Source organism: Ictalurus furcatus, chromosome 21 (genome assembly GCF_023375685.1).
Source record: "Ictalurus furcatus strain D&B chromosome 21, Billie_1.0, whole genome shotgun sequence".
Classification (NCBI taxonomy): Eukaryota; Metazoa; Chordata; class Actinopteri; order Siluriformes; family Ictaluridae; genus Ictalurus; species Ictalurus furcatus.
Genome location: NC_071275.1, coordinates 10,224,717 through 10,246,099, shown reverse-complemented (window position 1 = coordinate 10,246,099; position 21,383 = coordinate 10,224,717). Strand labels below are relative to the sequence as shown.

The following is a 21,383-nucleotide window of genomic DNA, read 5'->3' as shown; positions in this document are numbered from 1 at the left end:
GACACCTGTCCACAGAAGCAATCAATCAGTCATATTCCAAACTCTCCACCATGGCCAAGACCAAAGAGCTCTCCAAGGATGTCAGGGACAAGACTGTAGACCTACACAAGTCTGGAATGGGCTACAAGACCATTGCCAAGCAGCTTGGTGAGAAGGGGACAACAGTTGGTGCGATTATTCGCAAATGGAAGAAGCACAAAAGAACTGTCAATCTCCCTCGGCCTGGGGTTGCATGCAAGATCTCACCTCGTGGAGTTGCATTGATCATGAGAACAGTGAGGAATCAGCCCAGAACTACACGGGAGGATCTTGTCAATGATCTCAAGGCAGCTGGGACCATAGTCACCAAGAAAACAATTGGTAACACACTACGTCGTGAAGGACTGAAATCCTGCAGCGCGCGCAAGGTCCGCTGCTCAAGAAAACACATATACATGCCCGTCTGAAGTTTGCCAATGAACATCTGAATGATTCTGAGGACAACTGGGTGAAAGCGTTGAGGTCAGATGAGACCAAAATGGAGCTCTTTGGCATCAACTCAACTCGCCGTGTTTGGAGGAGGAGGAATGCTGCCTATGACCCCTGGAACACCATCCCCACCGTCAAACATGGAGGTGGAAACATTATGCTTTGGGGTTTTTTTTCTGCTAAGGGGACAGGACAACTTCACCGCATCAAAGGGAAGATGGACGGGGCCATGTACCGTCAAATCTTGGGTGAAAACCTCCTTCCCTCAGACAGGGCATTGAAAATGGGTCGTGGATGGATATTCCAGCATGACAATGACCCAAAACACATGGCCAAGGCAACAAAGGAGTGGCTCAAGAAGAAGCACATTAAGGTCCTGGAGTGACCTAGGCAGTCTCCAGACCTTAATCCCATAGAAAATCTGTGGAGAGAGCTGAAGGTTCGAGTTGCCAAACGTCAGCCTCGAAACCTTAATGATTTGGAGAAGATCTGCAAAGAGGAGTGGGACAAAATCCCTCCTGAGATGTGTGCAAACCTGGTGGCCAACTACAAGAAACGTCTGACCTCTGTGATTGCCAACAAGGGTTTTTAAACCAAGTACTAAGTCATGTTTTGCAGAGGGGTCAAATACTTATTTCCCTCATTAAAATGCAAATCAATTTATAACATTTTTGATGTGCGTTTTTCTGGATTTTTTTGTTGTTATTCTGTCTCTCACTGTTCAAATAAATCTACCATTAAAGTTATAGACTGATCATTTCTTTGTCAGTGGGTAAACATACAAAATCAGCAGGGGATCAAATACTTTTTTCCCTCACTGTATATGTATATCTATCTATTAACAGGGATTTGTGTAATAAGCCCCGCCTCGCGTAATGACGTACCTTGCTATGATTGTAAGTTATTAACAGTGATCAATTAATTAACAGTACACAGTATATATTACTGATATTACTATCATCATGACACATGACAATGCAGGTCCTTGGTTGCCAAACTCATTTTTTTGCTCATTGTGTGTGTGTGTGTGTGTGTGTGTGTGTGTGTGTGTGTGTGTGACTAATAACACCAACTACAATCACACCTCACAACCAACGTGCTGCAGAAACGACGGCAAGTTTATACTGAAGCTGGGAACCTGAAAATAAATTTTCTTTCAAACATTATAACAGTTTAAGAGAGGTACATCTGAAATAAATGGATGGATGGATGGACAGGATGAAGAGATAGATAGATAGATAGATAGATAGAAGGATGGGCAGAAAGACAGACAGACAGACAGACAGATAGATAGATAGATAGATAGATAGATAGAAGTATGGATGGATGAACAGATTGGTGGATGGACGGATGGACGGACAGACAAACAGACATAGATTAATGGATGGATGGACGGATGGTATGGATAGTATGGATGGATTGATGTATGAACAGATTGGATGGACGGATTGGTTGATGGACAGACAGACAAACAGACAGATAGATAGAAGAATGGATGGATGAACAGATTGGTGGATGGACGGACAGACAGATAGATAAATGGATAAATAGAAGGATGGACGGACAGACAAATAGATAGATGGCGCAATTCCCTTGTCTTTACAGTAGGGTAATACAACATGGTGCTGATGCTGCAGCTTTAGGTGGGCGGGCTCTAAATGTGACGTCATGACCCAAACGGGGATAGCCGGGAAACAGAGGTGGGGAGATGAGGGGAGGACCAGAGACGGGAGAGAGAGAGACAGATAGAGAGAGAGAAAGAGAGAGAGAGACTGTGCACCAAAGATAACACAAAGGAAAAAGACCCAGAGGAAATAAAAATGATAAGGCGCTCAGTCCGGTGTGTGAGTCTGCGCTGAGGAAATGAACACAAACCCTGACAAGGTAACGGCTTTTAATGCTTTATCTTTCCTTGGCCTTGGTTTAGAAGAGTGGAGTTCATATTATTGTTTATCCCTCACCTTCAGACAGAAATCTCCTTCACCAAAGAGGGTTATTCTGATCAGATATTTTCAAGGACTCTACATTACCGCGAAACACTACAGTTAACGATGTGATGCGATGCCCTTATATGTGTAAATACAATATCAAAATAATAATAATAAATATAAATACCTATCACGGAAATGTTGAGTTTGAAGCCAGTGAAAATGAAAGAAAAACACCTTGTGAGTGAGAGGTTAATGTTTTAGTGTGGAAGTGAGACTAAGCACGTGCAGTGCGCGCACCCCGCTCAGGCTGCGCATTGGCTGCAGTGTTGCGCGCTCCCGATTCCAAGGCTCGCATCAGCTCCTTTATTAGAAATGGCTACCTTCTCTGCGCGTAAGGTTAAAAAAACCCTACATGTATATTGTGGTGGTTCTTGCTCTGTTTCACCCTACTGCCTCATTTTCATGAAGTCGTTATGCACATCTTCAAATTTTACTGGTTGTTAGCTCAATGTCACCGTCAGTGCACTCATGCGGTGAAAAAGTGCACAGTAGGCATGTCCCGATAATCGGTTATTTGATATATATAACGATCTGGAGCGCTGTAGGAATCTTGTCGAGTATTTTCAAAGAGTATTATCACACATTTATACCCTACTGCCAGAGCTGCTGGTATAGAAAATGAATCCACACTTTCTGACCAATCAGAGTCCAGAATCCAGCAGCGCTGTGGTATATAGACTTATAATATGCAATGTGATAGAAAAAGTCATTTTGGGGTCATTAAAAATAAAAATGTCAATAAAAACAACATTAAGCTGGCTGAATAACTCTGATAAATAATTACGATATTTCACGACTGAGCAAATGTTTGTGAATGTCATTTTTTGATAGTGTGTGCAGAACTCCAGAGCGTGATGTCCTCTCCTGGAATGGGCACGCCCAGCGACCCCCTCTTAGCCAGCCCGGGGCGAGACGGCTTCGGGACGGCCCAAGGTGACACATGGAGGCCGACCCTTCCCAAAACCTGCAGCTTCCCGACGTCCAACACACGGCACCTAAGCCACCGGGCCAACAGCTTCCAGAGGCATCCAAAACGGCGGAAGCTCATCCGTCCGTCTCCGCCCCCTCCTCCCAACACACCTTGCCCTCTGGAGCAGCTGGACCTCAGCGATCTGCCTCCACGCCGCACTTTTTCTGAGCTCCTCTTCAACGGTTGCGTTCTGTTCGGCATCGAGTTCAGCTATGCCATGGAGACGGCCTACGTTACCCCCTTGCTCCTTCAGATGAACCTGCCCGATCAGTTCTACAGCCTTGTGTGGTTCATCAGCCCCATATTAGGTACCTCAGGAGTGTACGGCTATTCTTTATTTATTTTTTTTTTACTTAAAATTAAATAAAAGTAAACCCATTATTCAATAGATTTCTTGTCTTTACAAAAAATAATATTATGTATATTACTAACACTTGGGATTAATATGAGAAAACAATTTTTTTTTTTGGTAAACCTCAGGGTTCCTGCTTCAGCCGATCCTCGGAGCATGGAGTGACCGGTGTAGATCACGCTTTGGCCGCCGGAGACCTTTTATCTTTGTCTTAGCCATCGGTAAGCACTGTGATATCACCTAAAAATACACTGAGTCATTGTTTTTCTTTCTAGATTGTATCTAAAACTGTGCATTCCCGACCCTGGTCCTGGAGAGCCTGATGTCCTGCACATGTTAGCGTTAGAGAAGGTATGTGCAGGACAGGGGTTCTAGGGAAGCGTATGAAGAACAACAGAAAGATTCTATTCGCAAATTAAAGTCAATATGCTTTTAAGCTTTCCAGTCTGTCCTCCATCTGGCTGTTTAATTGATTCAGACTCATGAGTAACCCACTCTCTGTGTGGCCAGGCGCTCTGCTCGGTCTAACGCTGGTTCTGAATGGACGGGACATTGGATCTGCGATAGCAGACACTGCTGTGAATCACAAGTGGGGCATCGTGCTGACCGTGTGTGGAGTGGTTCTGATGGACTTTAGCGCTGACTCGGCGGATAATCCCAGCCACGCCTACATGATGGATGTGTGCAGTCCAGAGGACCAGGACAGAGGCCTCAACATCCACGCACTCCTGGCAGGTCGGAGTTCAGTGTTTATTAGCAGATGGAAGTTGGATAATATTTTGGGAAGATGATATACTGTGATTAATTATTCACTTTTTCCCCAACAATGTGTACACCATTAAACTGAAAACTATAATGTGAAAATGTCATAATAATGAGTTTATAGTTTATGCACTCTACTTTTCATACTGTTCCACCAACTTTTGTCCATACAGGATTTTGCGGATGTTTTTTTTTGTGATTGTTGCGGCCAAAAATGCTTGATTTTACTGCAGCTTTTTTAAAAAATTTGCGATGGGTAATTTTTTTGTGCAGAAATCTACTTGAATTGGAGAAATCGCAATTGCACAAAATTATTTTGCAGCCTTTAGCAATGATGTTTGTCGAGACCTTTTAGCTGTGCTCACGTCCAACGCATTCACGAGAGGGCTTTGGGTAATTCCATGTTGTGATAATGTCACATGATACGTCTTAGCCCAAAACTGCAGGAAAACTGGTAATTTTGAAAAATCGCAAGCTCTTCGAATATGGCGGAGTTTCTTTGATTTTGTGTTAATTTCTGCAATTGCAAAGTCATGAAATCCTGGAGGGACTGACTATTAAATTTGTAATGTTTAAAAGTGTTTCTAGACATATGTAGTGATTCCTACAAAGATACCTTTGCAACATTGCCATAGTATAGATCTGGCTTGTGGTTTTTTTTCCTATCCAGGCTTCTGTTTTCAGGCCCAGAAATTTGCTCAGTACAGCTCTCCTCTGATTCAACTGTACTACTCTGCAAAACATTCTCTTAATCTGTGCAGGTCTGGGTGGTGGATTTGGCTACATCGTGGGCGGGGTGAACTGGGATCACACCGAGTTTGGCAAGTCATTGGGAGGTCAGCTTCGAGTGATCTACCTGTTCACCAGCATAACCCTTGTAATCGCTACAGCTCTGACGCTTACTAGCATCCCCGAGCGTCCTCTTCTGCAGTCTCAAAAAAGTGGCTCGAAACATTTGAAGAGCCCCATCCTGCTTCTGCCACCTTCTCCACCGCCACCTGCTGCAGCCCTTCAGGAGGCGGAAGAGGAGGAGGAAGGTCTCTACAGCTACCAGTTCTCTGGCCGTAGGTACCCGGATTGTTTGGGACACTCGTGTAGCGCCAACGCGAGGCTCTGTGCGGGTCTCACCAGCCCCATCTCCCCTCTCAGCCCACTGACACCCAAATATGGCAGCTTTATCAGCCGAGACAACACTCTGACAGACATTAACGAGTTTGCATCGTCCTTGGGAACGTCATACATAGATAACGTGCTGATTGACTGTTACACTGGACAGCACATGCCCCAACCGTTGAAGCCCGAGACCATGACTCCATGCCTTCCTATGGGAGAAACTCCTCCTGCTCAGGTGTCACAGCTGGTCGAGGAACCGTCTCCAGCTGCCAACTCTCAGGAAAGGGAATTATCTCAACCGAACGGAGATCTGCAGGAAGCAGAAAGATTAGAGGCTATTGATGAAGTTCAAGCCAGTGAATGTTTAGAGTTGAACGAAGCATCTGAGCTCAGCGAGGCTCCGCAGGACGTTGGCGGATTAAAACACGGAAGCAGCACCTCAGGGATCCTGAAACGCCCACAGAGTCTGGCCTTAATGGACGAGCCGCTGATCTGCCCCAGCAACGGCATGGAGAACGGGCGTAGACGCACTGTTACCTTCAGCCAACAGGTGAGTCTTTAGTGCGTTTTTAATGACAAAATGATGAGGACCACTACAAGGTATAGCCTTTCAGTCTGTACCGTAGTTGTACAATTCTACCATCCATGGTGTCTTCCTGTTTTTGTCATCATTTTTAAAGTAACAAATTACACAGGAATAGTAACGATGAACGCTCTACATAATCTAAGACAAACGATAAATGGAGTGAATATATAACAAACAAAAGTGTATTAATTGATATGGTGAAACAGATGTTTATGTAACGTTATATCTTTTGACACAGGAAAGTCTTCAGAAAAAAGGACTTTATGCTTTGTGGTTTCTCTGTGGGTTTTTTTTATGCCTCCACCCCTGAGGCATTATGTTTCCAGTTTGTCTATCTTTCCATCAAGATTAAGATTCTTTGTTAGCACGCTATCTCAAAAATGAGTTGTTAAATGTTTGTAGGATTTATATGGACTTATCATTGTAACCAGCAGATGACCTGATTAGATTATGTAGTCAATCCAAACAGGATCATGGTCACAGTAATGTCTGATGAAATATTTTTTCTTCAATAGCTTCCTTTATGTTTGAAGTAACGTTTAAGGGTATTCCTGGCACACAAACTAGTAACAAGGAGGAATAGACTTGATGGCGGGGGTGTCCCTACCGTTGACATCGAGTTCGACTTGTTTCATCATGTAGTTCTTTAATCAATAAAAAATGTACAACTGATAATCTTTTTGAGCCCAAAATAGACAGATTTGATTGCAGGTGGAGATAAATATCGTTAGGAAATATCATTAAGGTTCAGTTCAGATAGATGATGCATGAAACAAGCAGTAGTACAGCCAGTCATGTGACTTTTTTTTTCTTGTGCTCCATCTTTGAAATTTTTAAAAATGGGTATTAAAGACTTGCAATGGGAATTTTGTTGTTTTACATTATTACTGCTGTACACTTTTCCTCTCCAGGTTGCCAACATCCTCCTAAATGGGGTGCAATATGACAGTAAGCTCAGTGACAACACAGAGGTTATAGACAATCAGATGTCTCTGAAGCTGCTCTGTATAGCCATCTACAGGATGCCCCCGTCCCTGCGCAGCCTGTGCACCAACCACTTCCTGGGTAAGCCCAAGCAGTGAACACTCTTGGCCAGGATTCATTGAGAGTCAGAAATATCATTGTGTGTGTTCTTTAGGCTGGCTGTCCTTCGAAGGCATGCTGCTTTTCTACACGGACTTCATGGGCGAGGTGGTGTTTGGGGGCGACCCCAAGGCGCCGGACAAGTCTGAGGCCTACCAGCGCTACAATGCCGGGGTCAGCATGGGCTGCTGGGGCATGTGCATCTATGCATTTAGTGCTGCTTTCTACTCAGGTCAGTACTCGGGAACATGAGCACACCAACGTTGTGAAGCTTCCCCTTGTTTATCTGGGAATGTACGTGTGTTCCTCAGCCATCCTGGAGAAGCTGGAGGAACGCTTCTCTCTGCGCTCTCTGTATTTCTTCGCCTACCTGGCGTTTGGCTTGGGCACGGGTCTGGCCACACTCTCCACCAACCTGTACGTGGTGCTGTCTCTTTGTGTCACCTATGGTATCCTGTTCTCCTCACTCTGCACGCTGCCTTATTCACTGCTCTGTGAATATTACCAGAGCCCACAGGTAAGAAGAGTGCACAGCGAAAACACAGTGTTACACTGTACGGCCGAAAGTTTGTGGACACCTGACCATCACACCCATATGTGGTTCTTCACTAAAAAGCTGCCACAAAGTTGGAAGCACGCAACTTTGTAAATGCAGATATTGGTTATGGGTCACTTTTAAAAGGTTGTCAAAAAAAATTCGATATAGGCAATAAATCGGAATCGGGCATCAAGGCCTTCAGTGTAAATGCAGCCTTTGAAGCCCAAACACTGTTCCAGCATGACAGTGCTCCTGTGCACAAAGCGAGCTCCATGAAGACATGTTGTGTTAAGGCTGGAAGAAGGTAGAAGAACTCGAGTGTCCTGCACAGAACCCTGACCTCAACCCGACTAAATATCTTTGGGATGAACCGGAACTGGAGCCTCCTCACAATCATAACATCAGTGCCTGACTTCACTAATGCACACAAATCCCTTCAACCATGCTCCAAAATCTAGTGGAAAGCCTTCCCAGAAGCGTGAAGCTATTTCTAACAGCAAAGGAGGGAATAAATTTGGAATGGGATGTTCAACAACCACAAATGGGTCTGATGGTCAGGGCTGGGTTTGGGGCTGCAGAAACAAAATCGTATTAAAATCACAATCTTGATTTGTTTCTCAGTGCAATTCGATTTCTCAGACAGAACACTATCCATCCGTATTCACTGTGACCAATGAGCACAGAGGTTGGTACCACATGACCTCACGAAATGTAAGATATTAAAAATGCAGCAGCCCATTTTCATGGCACTTAGGTTACATTTGCAGACATCATACATCCGTGCGTTAATCTCTAATGAGCCTCGCCCTGCAAGCTAATACTTGCTTTTCCTCTTTGAGATGAAATCTCTTATGTTGGGCGACTACAGTCAGTACAAACGTCTAATGCATCCTGAGTGAATATTCTGTTAGTTCTAGTAGTATATTAAACATTATTATTTAAATGAAACGAATGAAGTGGTGACAATTTTAGCAAACAATGTATAAATAGGACGGATTTCACAATTCATGGCGGACTATTACTAAATATCTATTTGAATAGCATCAGTTGAATAAAAATGAACTTGAAATAAAGATATACCTGAAGTATAATTCATACCAGTTGCCCATCTGTGTGTGTGTGTGTGCACTCTGTCGTAGTTCTGCGGTTCCACAGAGGACGGCACCAGGAGGGGTATGGGGGTGGACATCTCTCTTCTCAGCTGCCAGTACTTCCTGGCCCAGATCCTGGTCTCCGTGGCGATGGGACCTCTGACTTCGCTAGTGGGCGGGGCTCAGGGCGTGATGTACTTTGCGAGCCTCATGTCATTTGTGGGCTGCATGTACTCCTCGCTGTGTGTGGTGTACCAGCTGCCACCTCCGGAGGGTGAGCGCTCACAGAGTGAGAGCCAACCACTACTGGTGCACATATAAATTCACAGCACGTATACACACACACACACACACACACACACACACACACACACACACTCATAGAGGCCTGTAAACATACACATACATGCACATTAATTTTTAGATAGCACTAATTACTGACATGTCTCACATCATGCAAGAAGCTTTTTTTTTAAAAGTTTTTTTTTTATTACCCAAGGCATGTTTGATTCCCTTTCCACACACTAAGTCTGTTTACATGCACAACAATAATCTGATCTAATTATCTGATTTTGGCACATCTGTACAAGTGTGTACATGTGACCGGTCAAAAACACAATGTTTTGTGCAAATTCGAAAACAATAAAAACTCCCTAAAACGATTGCCCCGTGTTAAAAAGAAAAAAATGCTGCAGGAAGGTTGAATTTTTATGGCGGTTGGAAAATCACTGTAGATGTGCTGTGCGTGCCATATTTAGATTAGAAAGAAATTCGATTATTGATGCAGTCAGGTTTCTGACTGCCCCCGATTTACCCCTGTAGGTCCCAAAAACACACGCTACAAAGTGGGTGATTTACAAATGTGTGTGAATTGTGTCACATGTAAAGCTTTGTTCTAAGCAATCGGCGCTCGCCAGTCGGCAGTCGATCATTATGTGTGAACTACTCGACGACGATCAAAGAGTGCTGACACATCGCCGAGGCATCACCAACGCCAGACAGATATTTGGCATGCTAAATATCTGGAGCTGTCGGGCGATTCCACATCCTGTCGTGTGAAAAGTGTCGTGACTGGCAGCGATTGCGGTGATGAGCTGCAGCCAATGAGAGAGCAAGGGATGGAGTGAGGTCACCGTGAGGAAGGGAAACCTACATGTGGTAATCCATTCATTCACCCAGTTTCTTTGACTTTTCCTTTTTGGGGTTTCTTCAGCACAAATCATCGCGCGAACAGCTTGCACTGCTTGTTTCTGTCCAAGTCCATCTTCAAATAAACAACTCCTGTTTCGCACGTGGTTTTCATGTCATACATCAGTGTCACTTCTCGCGTGTTTTCGTGACAAAACGTAGTTTGGACACCAGATAGTGTCGTTACGTGACAGAGTCGTCGTCAGATCGTGTAGTGTGTGTGACCCTGTCCCTGAGCAATCATGTAGTGCAAACACCACGACGATTTCAAGACCCCCGATTACAAGAGAGCAAGTAGTCATGTAGTCTGAACAGCACAGCGATCTGCTGACGTTGAAAGTTTTGTTGTGTGAACTAGACTTAAAGTAGGGCTAGAAAACAACGTGTTTAGGGTTGTGTATGTGTGTGTGCTGTTTTCTCTTAATAGCTATAAGGAGTTCTGATGTCCAAAAGACTCCTGGAAGAGCCAAACTGAAACTAAACCTTAATATAACAGATTAAAGGCTATGAAATGTGGGCGTACCTGTCCAAAATATGATACAAACGCAAAACAAAATTGTGCTTGGTCTGTTCATAGTGTAACATGAATTAAGTTTTCACAGTCTTTATTTAAATGCTGTGGGATTCGTATCGTTTTGAGACATTGACACATAACCTTGACTTATCTCATGAATACTTAACGTTTATACACCGATCAGCAATAACATTGCAAAAACCACTGACAGGTGACGTGAATAACAGTGATTATATTGCTACAATGGCACCTGTCAAGGGGTGAGATATATTTATTAGGCAGCAAGTGAACAGTCAGTTCTTGATGTTGACGTGTTGGAAGCAGGAAAAATGGGCAAGTGTAAGGATCTGAGCGACTTTGACAAGGGCCAGATTGTGATGGTTAGACGACTGGGTCAGAGAATCTCCACTACCTCAGGTCTTGTGAGGTGTTCCCGGTACGCAGTGGTTAGTACCTATCAAAAGTGATCCAAGGAAGGATAATCAGTGAACTGCTGACAGGGTTATGGCCGCCCAAGGCTCATTGATGCGTGTGGGGAGCGAAGACTAGCCTGTCTGATCCGATCTCACAGAAAAGCTATCTTAGCACATACTGCTGGCTCTGATAGAAAGGAGTCAGAACACGCAGTGTGTCACAGTTTGCTGTGTATGGAGCTGCATATGTGGCTGCAGACCGGTCAGAGTGCCCATGCTGACCCCTGTACACCACCGAAAGCACCTACAATGGGCACGTGAGCATCAGAACTGGACCATGGAGCAATGGAAGGTGGTGGCCTGGTCTGATAAATCACTTTTTCTTCAACATCATGTGGACACTGTGTGTGTCACTTACCTGAGGAAGAGATGGCACTATGCACAATGTTCTGCTGGGAAATCTTGGGTCCTGGCATTCATGTGGATGTTACTTTGACTCGTACCACCTACCTAAACATTGTTGCAGACCGAGTACACACCTTCAAGACAACGGTATTCCCTAATAGCAATGGCCTCTTTCAGCAGGATAACACGCCCTGGCACACCACAAAAATGGTTCAGGAACAGTTTGAGGAACATGACAGAGTTCAAGGGGTTGACCTGGCTTCTAAATTCCTCAGATCTCAGTCTGATCGAGCGTCTGTGGGATGTGCCGAACATACAAGATCCATGGAGGCCCCATCTTGCAACTTACAGGACTTAAAGGATCTGCTGCTAACGTCTTGGTGCCGGATACCACAGCACACCTTCAGAGGTCTTGTGGAGTCCACGCCTCCACAGGTCAGAGCTGTTTTGGCACTACACAATATTAGGCAGGTGGTTTTAATGTTGTGGCTGATTGGTATTTTTTGCCTTTGCTGGATTTTTAGTACATGCTTTTTTCTTTTAGTAAATCACACTGCACATTCTAAATGAATCTATTTACATCACTTCTGCCCCATTTGTAGCAATTTTAGGTAAAAACACCCCAAAGTACATATTCATTAAGGCAAGCACACATTTTTTGCTCATATGGGTCCCTCCAGGATTTTGCGATGGCAGAAATGTAAGCAAAATCAAGGAAACTTTGCAACATTCACAGGAGCTTGCAATTTTTCTAAATTACCACAGAATTGGGCCAAGGTGCGTCATGTGACATCAAAATACGCATTCAGCTAAAGCCCTCTTCGATTCACGTGCGTCAATCACAAGTACAGCTAAAAGGTCTCATTTAACAACAAACATCAAAACCATTTCAATTGCAATTTCGCCAATTCGTGTAGTTTTCCTGCTAAAAATAAACACCAAAATTTTTTGAAAAAACAAACAAACAAAAAAACACACCAACATCGAGCGTTTTTGGGTGCAACGATCGCAAAAAAATTCCTCGAAATCCAACAATTCTCTGTAAAAGTTGTCAGTAAATCAGTTTGTGCATTTTTGCGGGTGCTCTGAAGTTCGTACGTTTTTATACACGCAAACCTCCAATCATTCAGGACCCCAAAGGTTTCCCATGATCACATTACTAAGTATCATATTAGCTCGTTATTTTTTAAAGCCTTCTTCTGCCTTCAAAAGGATTGCAAAAAAAACAACCTAAACAATTGCCCAAACACACAAAAGATCATGCACTATCTCAGTTTTCTATGCATCTATAGTCACAGCAAAAATCTGATTTCCATTTGCAATTCAGATTCCCCCCCCCCCTCCAGTATCAGATTACTTTGCACGCACATGTAAACATACTTACTGTAGTCTCATGGTATAGAAAATCTAAGCCTACGCACACATCCACATGTATCACAGATTTCATTAGCCTTTCCTCCCCCGTTCTGTTCAGCCAAAACATCACGAATGTCGGAGATATGTGAGAGCGTCCGAGTTCACTCGGAGTCGCACGTGGGTATGGATTTAATTTTTTAACTGCAAGAAACATCCTAAATCCAAAGATTGATGATCAAATCATTGATAAAACATAAACCACTCTCACATATCAAGATGCAGTGATACGCTCAGTGAATGTGAACATGCAAAGTACTGAAGGTGTCAGGTGTAAACGTGCATGGGAATCAACACTGATGCCTCGACTTCAACTACGTTCACACTAGCAGGTAGCTTCGTTTTCAGATTAGTAAAGAAATCTGCACTAGCTACGTACACACACCACCAGAGCTACTTCCTTAGAAAGCTTTATATTTCTTCGTAACGTGTACGTTCACGTTTACTGAGAGGTCGTATATGGCAGGATGAGATGAGACCTGGGTTACAATTGTTCTTTTTTCCATTTCCTTGTCAAACTGTACATGGGAATTAAAGTTGTTAGCGAGGAACTGAAGAAACGTCGGACCACACGTGCCGAAGTATTGGTCAGAAGAATCATTCTGAGCAAGCTGTTTGGATTTGTTGCTTCACTGCGCCAAAGTCTCAATTCAGATGTTTGTTGCTGAAATCGTGGCTGTGTTTTCGCACTCGTCCACGGAAAACGAACGGACACCTGCTTGAGTGAACGTAGGATTACTTCAGGCCTCTGTTTCTGCCTGTGAGACAGTTAAACAGAGAATGTGTCTACAGAGTTTCTTAGTTTTCATACACTAGCATTAGCCTAAGTGTAGTGTATTTAATAGGCAAAAAAATACCCCAAAACTACCCACCCTCACATGTGCATGTTTCTGAGACGCAACTTGACACTTTATACAGACGGATGCAAAGATTCAGAATCATAAACCATGGATTTATGGTGAATAACTGCTTTTGATTTTCTACTCAGCTGAGCGATGTTTGAGTTGGCTGCATGCGCTCATCGAAACTTACACTTTTTTTTAAAAAAAAAAAACATCCTCAGAACACTCTGGGATGGTCACAAACATGTCACGCCATCCTATGCTTTTTTTAAAAAACACTTCCGCCTGCTGCCGTGTGATCTGGCGTGATGGTTGGATTGACAGTGATTCTTGTCATTATCAGGCAGAGCGGATGTTGAGACTGGAGTGTGAGCGACTACAGCTCAGCTGTAACGAAGAAGCGCCCACTACAGAGGAGACGAGCGAGCCAAATCTACTTTTTTTTGTTTGTTCTCTTTGGCTTAGCCACCAGGCAACAGATCAGGAAGACACGTTAGGAACTAAAGTGGACTCTACAGGAGACTCAGAAAGTACAATGCCTTCACATGCCGCCAGGGGGCAGACTTGCTGCTTTTTCAGAACAAGAACCACAAAATGTCGAACTCTCCTGTGATGTTTTTTTTTTTTGGATTTCCAGACCTCAGCAGCTTTTGGGTGGGTACATCTGAACACAACATAAGCTGAACATGTAAATAAAGCTTAACGTTGCCTCTAGTTTTTTTTTTTCTTCCTTTCAGTTTATCTAAGCATGCTTTTAAAAACAAAATCTAAATGGAAATTGTAGAAGGATGAGTAAAAAGTCAAGAATCAGGTAAGTGTTGGAATTGAATACTCATGAGGAAACGTGTTCCCACTAGTGGATGCAGTACCAAAAGAATTATTTATTTATTTATTTTTAAAAACCGAAAATGGGGGCAAGTTTACAGTCAAGGACCACTAAATGAGGTGATACACACAAAAGCATTCAGTCAGGTGAGAAACAGCAACACGACATCGGTTTTAAAAAGACGAGTGATTTTATTTATACGCCTGAACCAGAATATACAAAGCAGTGGTCAAAAGCAACCAAAACACAAAACACCAGTGCCAGCATGTTGACCGTTTCGCATCCTGCACTGCCCATACAAAAAGTTTTTAAAAAATAATAATAAAAAAAAATAAAAACGCGAAAAAACAAACCCAAACTGTACATAAGGATGTGAAAAGGTACAAACCTTTTGGAATGCATATGAAACAAAAGACCAAAAACTTTAAGGTTTAAGAGGGGATATTTAACATCAGCTAGCCAGGAGAGGACAAAGTTATCTTTTCTTCTCGACTCTCGCGGTAAGGAGATCCATTCATACACGTCATCTGTTGTGTTAATAGATACGCCAAAGCAAGGGATTAACTACTAGCAGCAGAAAACAACTAGGATTAAAGTGTTAACTATTAGCCCCTGCTTAAAACTTTTTATCTTTGGTCTTAAGTGAATCTGAATTATATGATCACCCATATAAAACGTCAGAACAAGAAGGAAAAAAAGGGCACATTATATACGGCGATGTGTACATTTTTTTTACGGTTGCGCGTCTGCTGGTCAAAACAAAACCGGAGTAGAATGTGTGCTCACATATTTAACTTGTGCATAAAAAAAATTCTCTTGGATTTTTATAACTGACCCCTAACACGGTCCTACACTGATAAATAACAACATACTAAAAAAAATAAAAATAAAAAAAAAAACAGGGAGGGGGAGGGAAAAAGTGGGTCAGGATGTTACAGGCTTCAGTGTGAACGAATCTCTCATAAGGGTAGGGGCGAGAACAGAATGAAAATATACATAGAAGCACAAACTCTACCAGGTCAGATTGACCGAACAGAGAACTGCCGAGGAACGGCTCTAGGCCGTCGCTTCAGCCTCGGCTTCCGTGGACTCGCCGTTCTCCTCCGTCTTCTGTTTCTTTGTTTCGACCGTCTCCTAAAGATTTATGAAGACAAAAGATTACCAACACTGGTCATGATGTTGCTGGGTGTGCGTGGGGTTTTTCTTTTCTTTCTATTTGGAAAATATCTTTTTTTGAAACCCACCTCCTCCTCTGCAGGACGTTTCACTGCCTCCCCATCTGCTTCCTCTTCAGCAGCTTTCTCCTCTTCGCCCTCCTCACCCTCCCCCTCTGCAGCTGCTCCACAACACAATTTTTGCTGTAATTACTGAACGACAACGTACTACTGACTCATGAAGCGGTAATAACTTACGCTCTTCAGCTGCTTTGTCCTCCTTGTCGGTTTCTTCATGAGACGCACCGTTAGTCTGTATGGGGAGTTTGTTTGGGTTTTTTGTTATTGTCATTTGTGAACTTTTTATTATTATTTTTTAAATAATAAAACAGACATACAAGGGTTTTTTTTGTGTGTGGATGCACCTCATTCTGAGTTACTTTAAAGTATTAAAGTACTTTAAAGAGTTACTGTGTTGTGGGAGGACTACTAATAACATTCCACAAATACAGAGACTTCATACCGCTCTGATAAACAGGCAAGCTGTGCCAATGCTAATACCGTCTCGGACTGTGCTACATCTGTGGAAGTTCACAACCCTAAACAAAGAGCACAACCTGCACAGCAGAAGGGCAGAGGGTGGGCCTCCTGTGAGTCGCCATACGCCTGCACCATGAGCTGCAATGCAAGGCCTGCTGGGAAATCCCCCCCTTTACATACCGCTGTTCCATTAGCAGGTGCGTCTCCGTTGCCGTTCTCCTTCTTGTCCTCCTGTTCTTGCTTCTGCTCCTCCTCCACAACTTCTTTCTTCTCCTTCAGATCCTATGAACACATATTAGAAGCAAGAGCATTTAGAAAAAAAAGTCATCTGAACAAAACATCACACAGTTACTAACCCTAGGTTTACAGCACACTGAGAAACATTCGGGTTGGTTCCTTTACTTCATAGACACCTTTCCAGTTCCGCTTTCTGGCGTTAATTTTATCATGTTACTGAGTGGAAGTTTATTTTCTTCCGCCAACGTTGAGGAGCAGCGGCGTCATGACCGCAGAGCTAACAGTCACTAACAAGAAAAGAAGAAAAAAAAAAGAAAAGAAAAAACGAGCCGAGCTAAACGCCAACGTAAAGAAAAAAAAAAACCGCTCAGATATACTTTTATCTAACACATTTTACACGTTATATTCCATTTCCACCATCACTATTCTGTTCCGTTGAACAAAAAACCGTTTGGAATCGCCGTCAAACGTTTCCAACCAATCAGATCGAGCCAGATTCAGAACGCGACTCTCTCTCGCGCTTTTACCAGCGCGTGCCCAAATCACAGACAAAGGGCAGCGCGTGGCCATAAGGAACAATGCTCGGAGAGTGAGGGAGAAGCGCGCGCTCTGATCTACAACAATTTCCCGCCCATTTATTTAATGGCTCGTGAGGTCATTTCAAAATGAAAAATAATTTAAATCCGTTATGACAGCCGTTTTTTTTTTACACACACACCTCGAGATGAACTGACACTGGTGGCCATTTAAGGCTAAAACGAAATTTTCTTTCCAAAAACGAAATACGTTTCCCGTCATTAATTCGCCAGTAAATAAAATAAAAGCAGCATGTGTCGGTTTTTCAATAAGAAGGGCTTACATGTATCGAAACAAAGCTCAACGCACTCGTTAGCTAGTAAGCTAACAGTACCTAACGCTACGCTGGTGGTTTTCTGCGGTATCCAGTGATGAAACGGGTTAACTAGCAACCTAGCTTATATATATATATATATATATATATATATATATATATATATATATATATATATATATATATATACTGCACAACCGCCTCAAGACATAAAACCTTCAATTACACTGTTAGGTTTTTGTTTTCATGAATTTCACACCAAATTGAATAAAATCATTTATTTGTTTTACTTGACTGGAAAGTTGAGGTTTTGGACAATTTGCTTAACGTTCATTCCCCCCCCCCCCTTTACTTACCTTTGCGGTAATCTCTGTGGTGGTGGTGGTGGTATCTACAGCAGTATCGGCCATTTTTACTGAAGAAAAATTAACTTAAAAAAAGTAGTAATGGTGTAAAAAAAAAAAAAAAAAGAAAAATCCTCGTGTTATAGGACTGAGGTAGGACGCAGTGAAACGCGGGGAGGAAGAGTGAATCAAACCCGCTTCAACCTGATAACTGAAAGGACAGAGCAAACCGCTGCGAAATCTGATTGGACGACAATGCTTTGCGAGTTTTCATTGGCCAAGAGAAAGAAGCGCAGCATTTCCTGCAGTCTTAATGGACAATTGAGCGGCGCTCATTTTTTAAAGCCCGCCTCCAAGCTCCTCCTACTAAAAAAACCGGCTGTTGGTGAAATATTATTTGCTGGCTTTTACCCGGTCTTTTACAAAAATGGGCTCGCGCCAAATAGCTTCATACACAGAAAATAGCTAAAATAAAGTGAATATTAGTGTTTGATTGAACGCTTTTTATGATTTGTGTTCAAATCGTGCCGTTAATAGAGTGCGCAGTGTGGTACAGATCATACCTGATCAGTGTTGCCTTGCCAACTCTCTCCTTTTTTTGTAGGGGAAGGTAGATCATGCTGCTCAGAAAGTCGCTAGAAGTACACCAAGTGACGCCACAAGCGAATTTACATATTAAGTGAATCTTCATGATTGTTTGCATGTCAAAAAAAAAAAACTTGTTACATGAAGAAGCAAGATTTTTGTGAAGACATAATAGAATAGAAGCATTTTACGGAATGGAAAATAATAAGCGATGTCGTTTCTAAAAAAGGAAGAAGGTGTGTTTTGTCGTGTGTTTGGTCACAAACTAACTATGTACATGTGCACAAAATCATAATTCAAAATTCCTACCAAGAACGTGGATAAAAAGAAGCGAAGGTAGTGTCATGTAGTAGTCAGGAAACAGACTATGGAAATGGTTACAGATGGAATAATTTGTTTTTAGTACTGCAAATAGTGCCAAGAAGAGAGTTTAAAACGAAGTACTAAGAAGTTCAATGCAAGAATCAGTGGTGATCACTGGGAATCACGCGGCTCACACAAGTGTAAATCAGTCAGGCTTTACACACTGGTGGTTAATCGAGTGAACCTAACCTGCTCTCTCAATTTGTATAACCAGCACCTGTGATGTGAGCTGGAGAGCTTTATCAAATGCAGGATAGTAGGATAGTCGCTAACGTCTGCTCGAAAAGTCACTAGATTTGTCACTAGGCTCTTTTTTGAAATATAGGCACTAAAGGGGACTAAAACTAGCCTAAACCTATTTAGTGTCTAAAACTAGCCTAAACCTATTTAGTGTTTTCTAATCTCATCATGGCCATGCTGTGATCCTGTATGCCCATACCGCTACGGTCCACACACACATGGCCCAAACTGCCACTGCGTCTTTGTTTACAGCCGCTGTTTCATTAGCATGTTGTCTGTAAAGGCTATTGTGCCTCAGATTGAAATGGTCCATGTGGCTGTTTTGTTCTCAGTCAGGAGCAACACTTTGACATGCTAACTCCTCCCACCAAAAGGCCATACACATATCTCCTCCCTTTTCATATTATAACTCATTGTGAAATCGTCATTGTTTGGCTGTGATTGTGATTCTGCGTCTGTTAAAGGAGCATACCTGTTGCACCAGGAACAAAACTCCATTGTGCCTACTATCATCCTTCTTCCTGGTGTCATGTGGATATTTTAATTTATAAAAATAGGAATGGGTATTTCTTCATATACTGCGCACATTGAGCATTTTGGCCTAAATATATCACAGTATCACGGTATTAATGGTGAACCTTATTGTCAGATCATACACCGTAATCATACACTAACTGTGGAACCGTGACACAGACTACTGTGGGAGTAATCACCACCAATGCAGATTCATCAGATCCTGTAGCAAGAATAAATGAGTTCTCTCTCTCTCTCTCTCTCTCTCTCTCTTATTTTTTTTTAAGAAGTCACAGATGGTATGTAGTCATGGTAATCATGGTAATATGCTCTTTGAGGGATCCAATTTGTTTGTATATTATTGAGATCTAGACATGGGCATCGAATGTGTTTGGATTAGATTTAAACTATAAAGGTTATGCAAAATATTTAAACAGCTCTATCAAATTTTTTTTTTTTTTTTGCTATAATCTAGTAGAACCTCTCGACAGGTCCAGACGTACATTCATGTGCTTTATGCCACAGCACCTTTGAAACCTTGATTGGTGAGAATTGATTCATTTTCTCTCAGCAGCAGCTCTGATGGTAGCGCAGCTCCAAAGCACAGGTTTATATTAATGCACTCATTCTAATAAATTATAATTTTTTATAGTAACAGCTCATTCACGGGAACTTGAACTGAATGAATGGAAACATGTGTGTAATTGTTGATATGGTGAGGTTTTCTGTAAGGAGACAATTATTTAATGTTGGAAGGAGTCTCCAGTGTCAGTGCTTTGTAACAGCCATTCAGGAGAGAGGAGTTTACGCTTTGTGGTTTCTTGGTAACATAACAAGCTGTGGGTTTGTTTTTTTTTGTTAATTAAGTGACAGAAAAAAGAGAGGCTGATGCTGCAGCCTGGTTTATAGCTGCTAACTAACTTCTTTTGTGGCTGTTCCTCAGCATTAAATGTAACTTAACAGATAAAAATAAACAGGGACTTCAGAACAAATAATCAGCTTTGATAATCGGCAGTAACACAGCTTTATCACACCAGCCTGAAGTGTTTTGTTCCTTACATAATATTCAAAACTAATAAAATAAGCCAAGGGGTTAAATCTTGTTTGAAGTTCCTGTACAGTCTCTTGTGGTCTTGGAGACCTATATTTCATGGACATGGATGAGATGATGATAAAAATTGATTTGCCTTGAGCGCCACTGTTCAGCAGAACCAATGCTTGCAACTGGAACTGTTCAGAAATCATTTTTCCCACAATGTGAAGCTTTCAGAGGCTACGATCGCAGGTTTTCCAAAGAGAACGTTATAATTATGGCCAGACGGATGACAGCTGCAATTACGCACAGAGATGAAAGCACTAAAACGTGTTGTAATCCCAAACTTAAAACCACAGAGCTCCACACGTTGTGCTTTGGGTGCAGATCTTGGTGTGGAGATGACAGCTTTCGAGACTGTTGAAGGGGATTAATGAACATAATCACATAAAGCTTCTTGTTTGTCTTCAAACAAAGGAGTGGAACTCATGCCATGCTGTATATAGAGGCTCTTTTATTTAGGAAATGAAGTCCATGTGTAGACCCGGCACACCGAGACGGCTGTCTGCTGCACAGATCCAGACAAGCAACAGTAAGTTTTGGGAAGAAAAAAAAAGCACCGCTCAGGTCCAAGCATTACGCATGTTATGCCACTGGAAAATGGGAGCAATGGAAGAAGAGCGGTTTTGTTAGGTCATTTCCTGTAGTGTATATTCCCTCTCCGTATACCCACAGCCTGCCTACGAGCTCGATTAGTTTCCATGGATACTGGATCTCATCCAAAAATTGCCTGCTGCTCTTTGGTGCTTTTTTTTTTTTATGAGGGAGGAGTTCAGTGTTTTTTGGGTTGTTTTTTTTATAGGGAGGAGTTTAGTGTAAGTAGTACTGTATAAACTGAGAGATTCAAGGGTTAGATTTGAGATTTTACTGTCATTCTCCTGGACAACAAAATAAAAATATGTAAGACAT

The 21,383-nt window shown here is 42.4% G+C and overlaps 2 protein-coding genes across 2 annotated transcripts; one reads left to right on the top strand and one right to left on the bottom strand.

The window, feature by feature from the left end:
* Positions 1–1,573: 1,573 nt before the first annotated feature.
* Positions 1,574–11,960, top strand: slc45a1 (solute carrier family 45 member 1). Its single transcript, XM_053653405.1, has 9 exons — positions 1,574–2,352; positions 3,291–3,737; positions 3,910–4,002; positions 4,292–4,516; positions 5,305–6,206; positions 7,154–7,307; positions 7,381–7,557; positions 7,637–7,842; positions 9,003–11,960. Exons 2-9 carry the CDS (start codon positions 3,314–3,316, stop codon positions 9,273–9,275), a joined length of 2,454 nt encoding a protein of 817 aa, XP_053509380.1. The 5' UTR covers positions 1,574–2,352; positions 3,291–3,313; the 3' UTR covers positions 9,276–11,960.
* A 2,762-nt stretch (positions 11,961–14,722) lies between these two features.
* Positions 14,723–17,924, bottom strand: si:ch211-222l21.1 (prothymosin alpha). Its single transcript, XM_053653404.1, has 5 exons — positions 17,693–17,924; positions 16,430–16,531; positions 15,968–16,022; positions 15,800–15,891; positions 14,723–15,689 (listed from the first exon to the last, which is right to left on the bottom strand). Exons 1-5 carry the CDS (start codon positions 17,744–17,746, stop codon positions 15,612–15,614), a joined length of 381 nt encoding a protein of 126 aa, XP_053509379.1. The 5' UTR covers positions 17,747–17,924; the 3' UTR covers positions 14,723–15,611.
* Between the last annotated feature and the right edge of the window lie 3,459 nt (positions 17,925–21,383).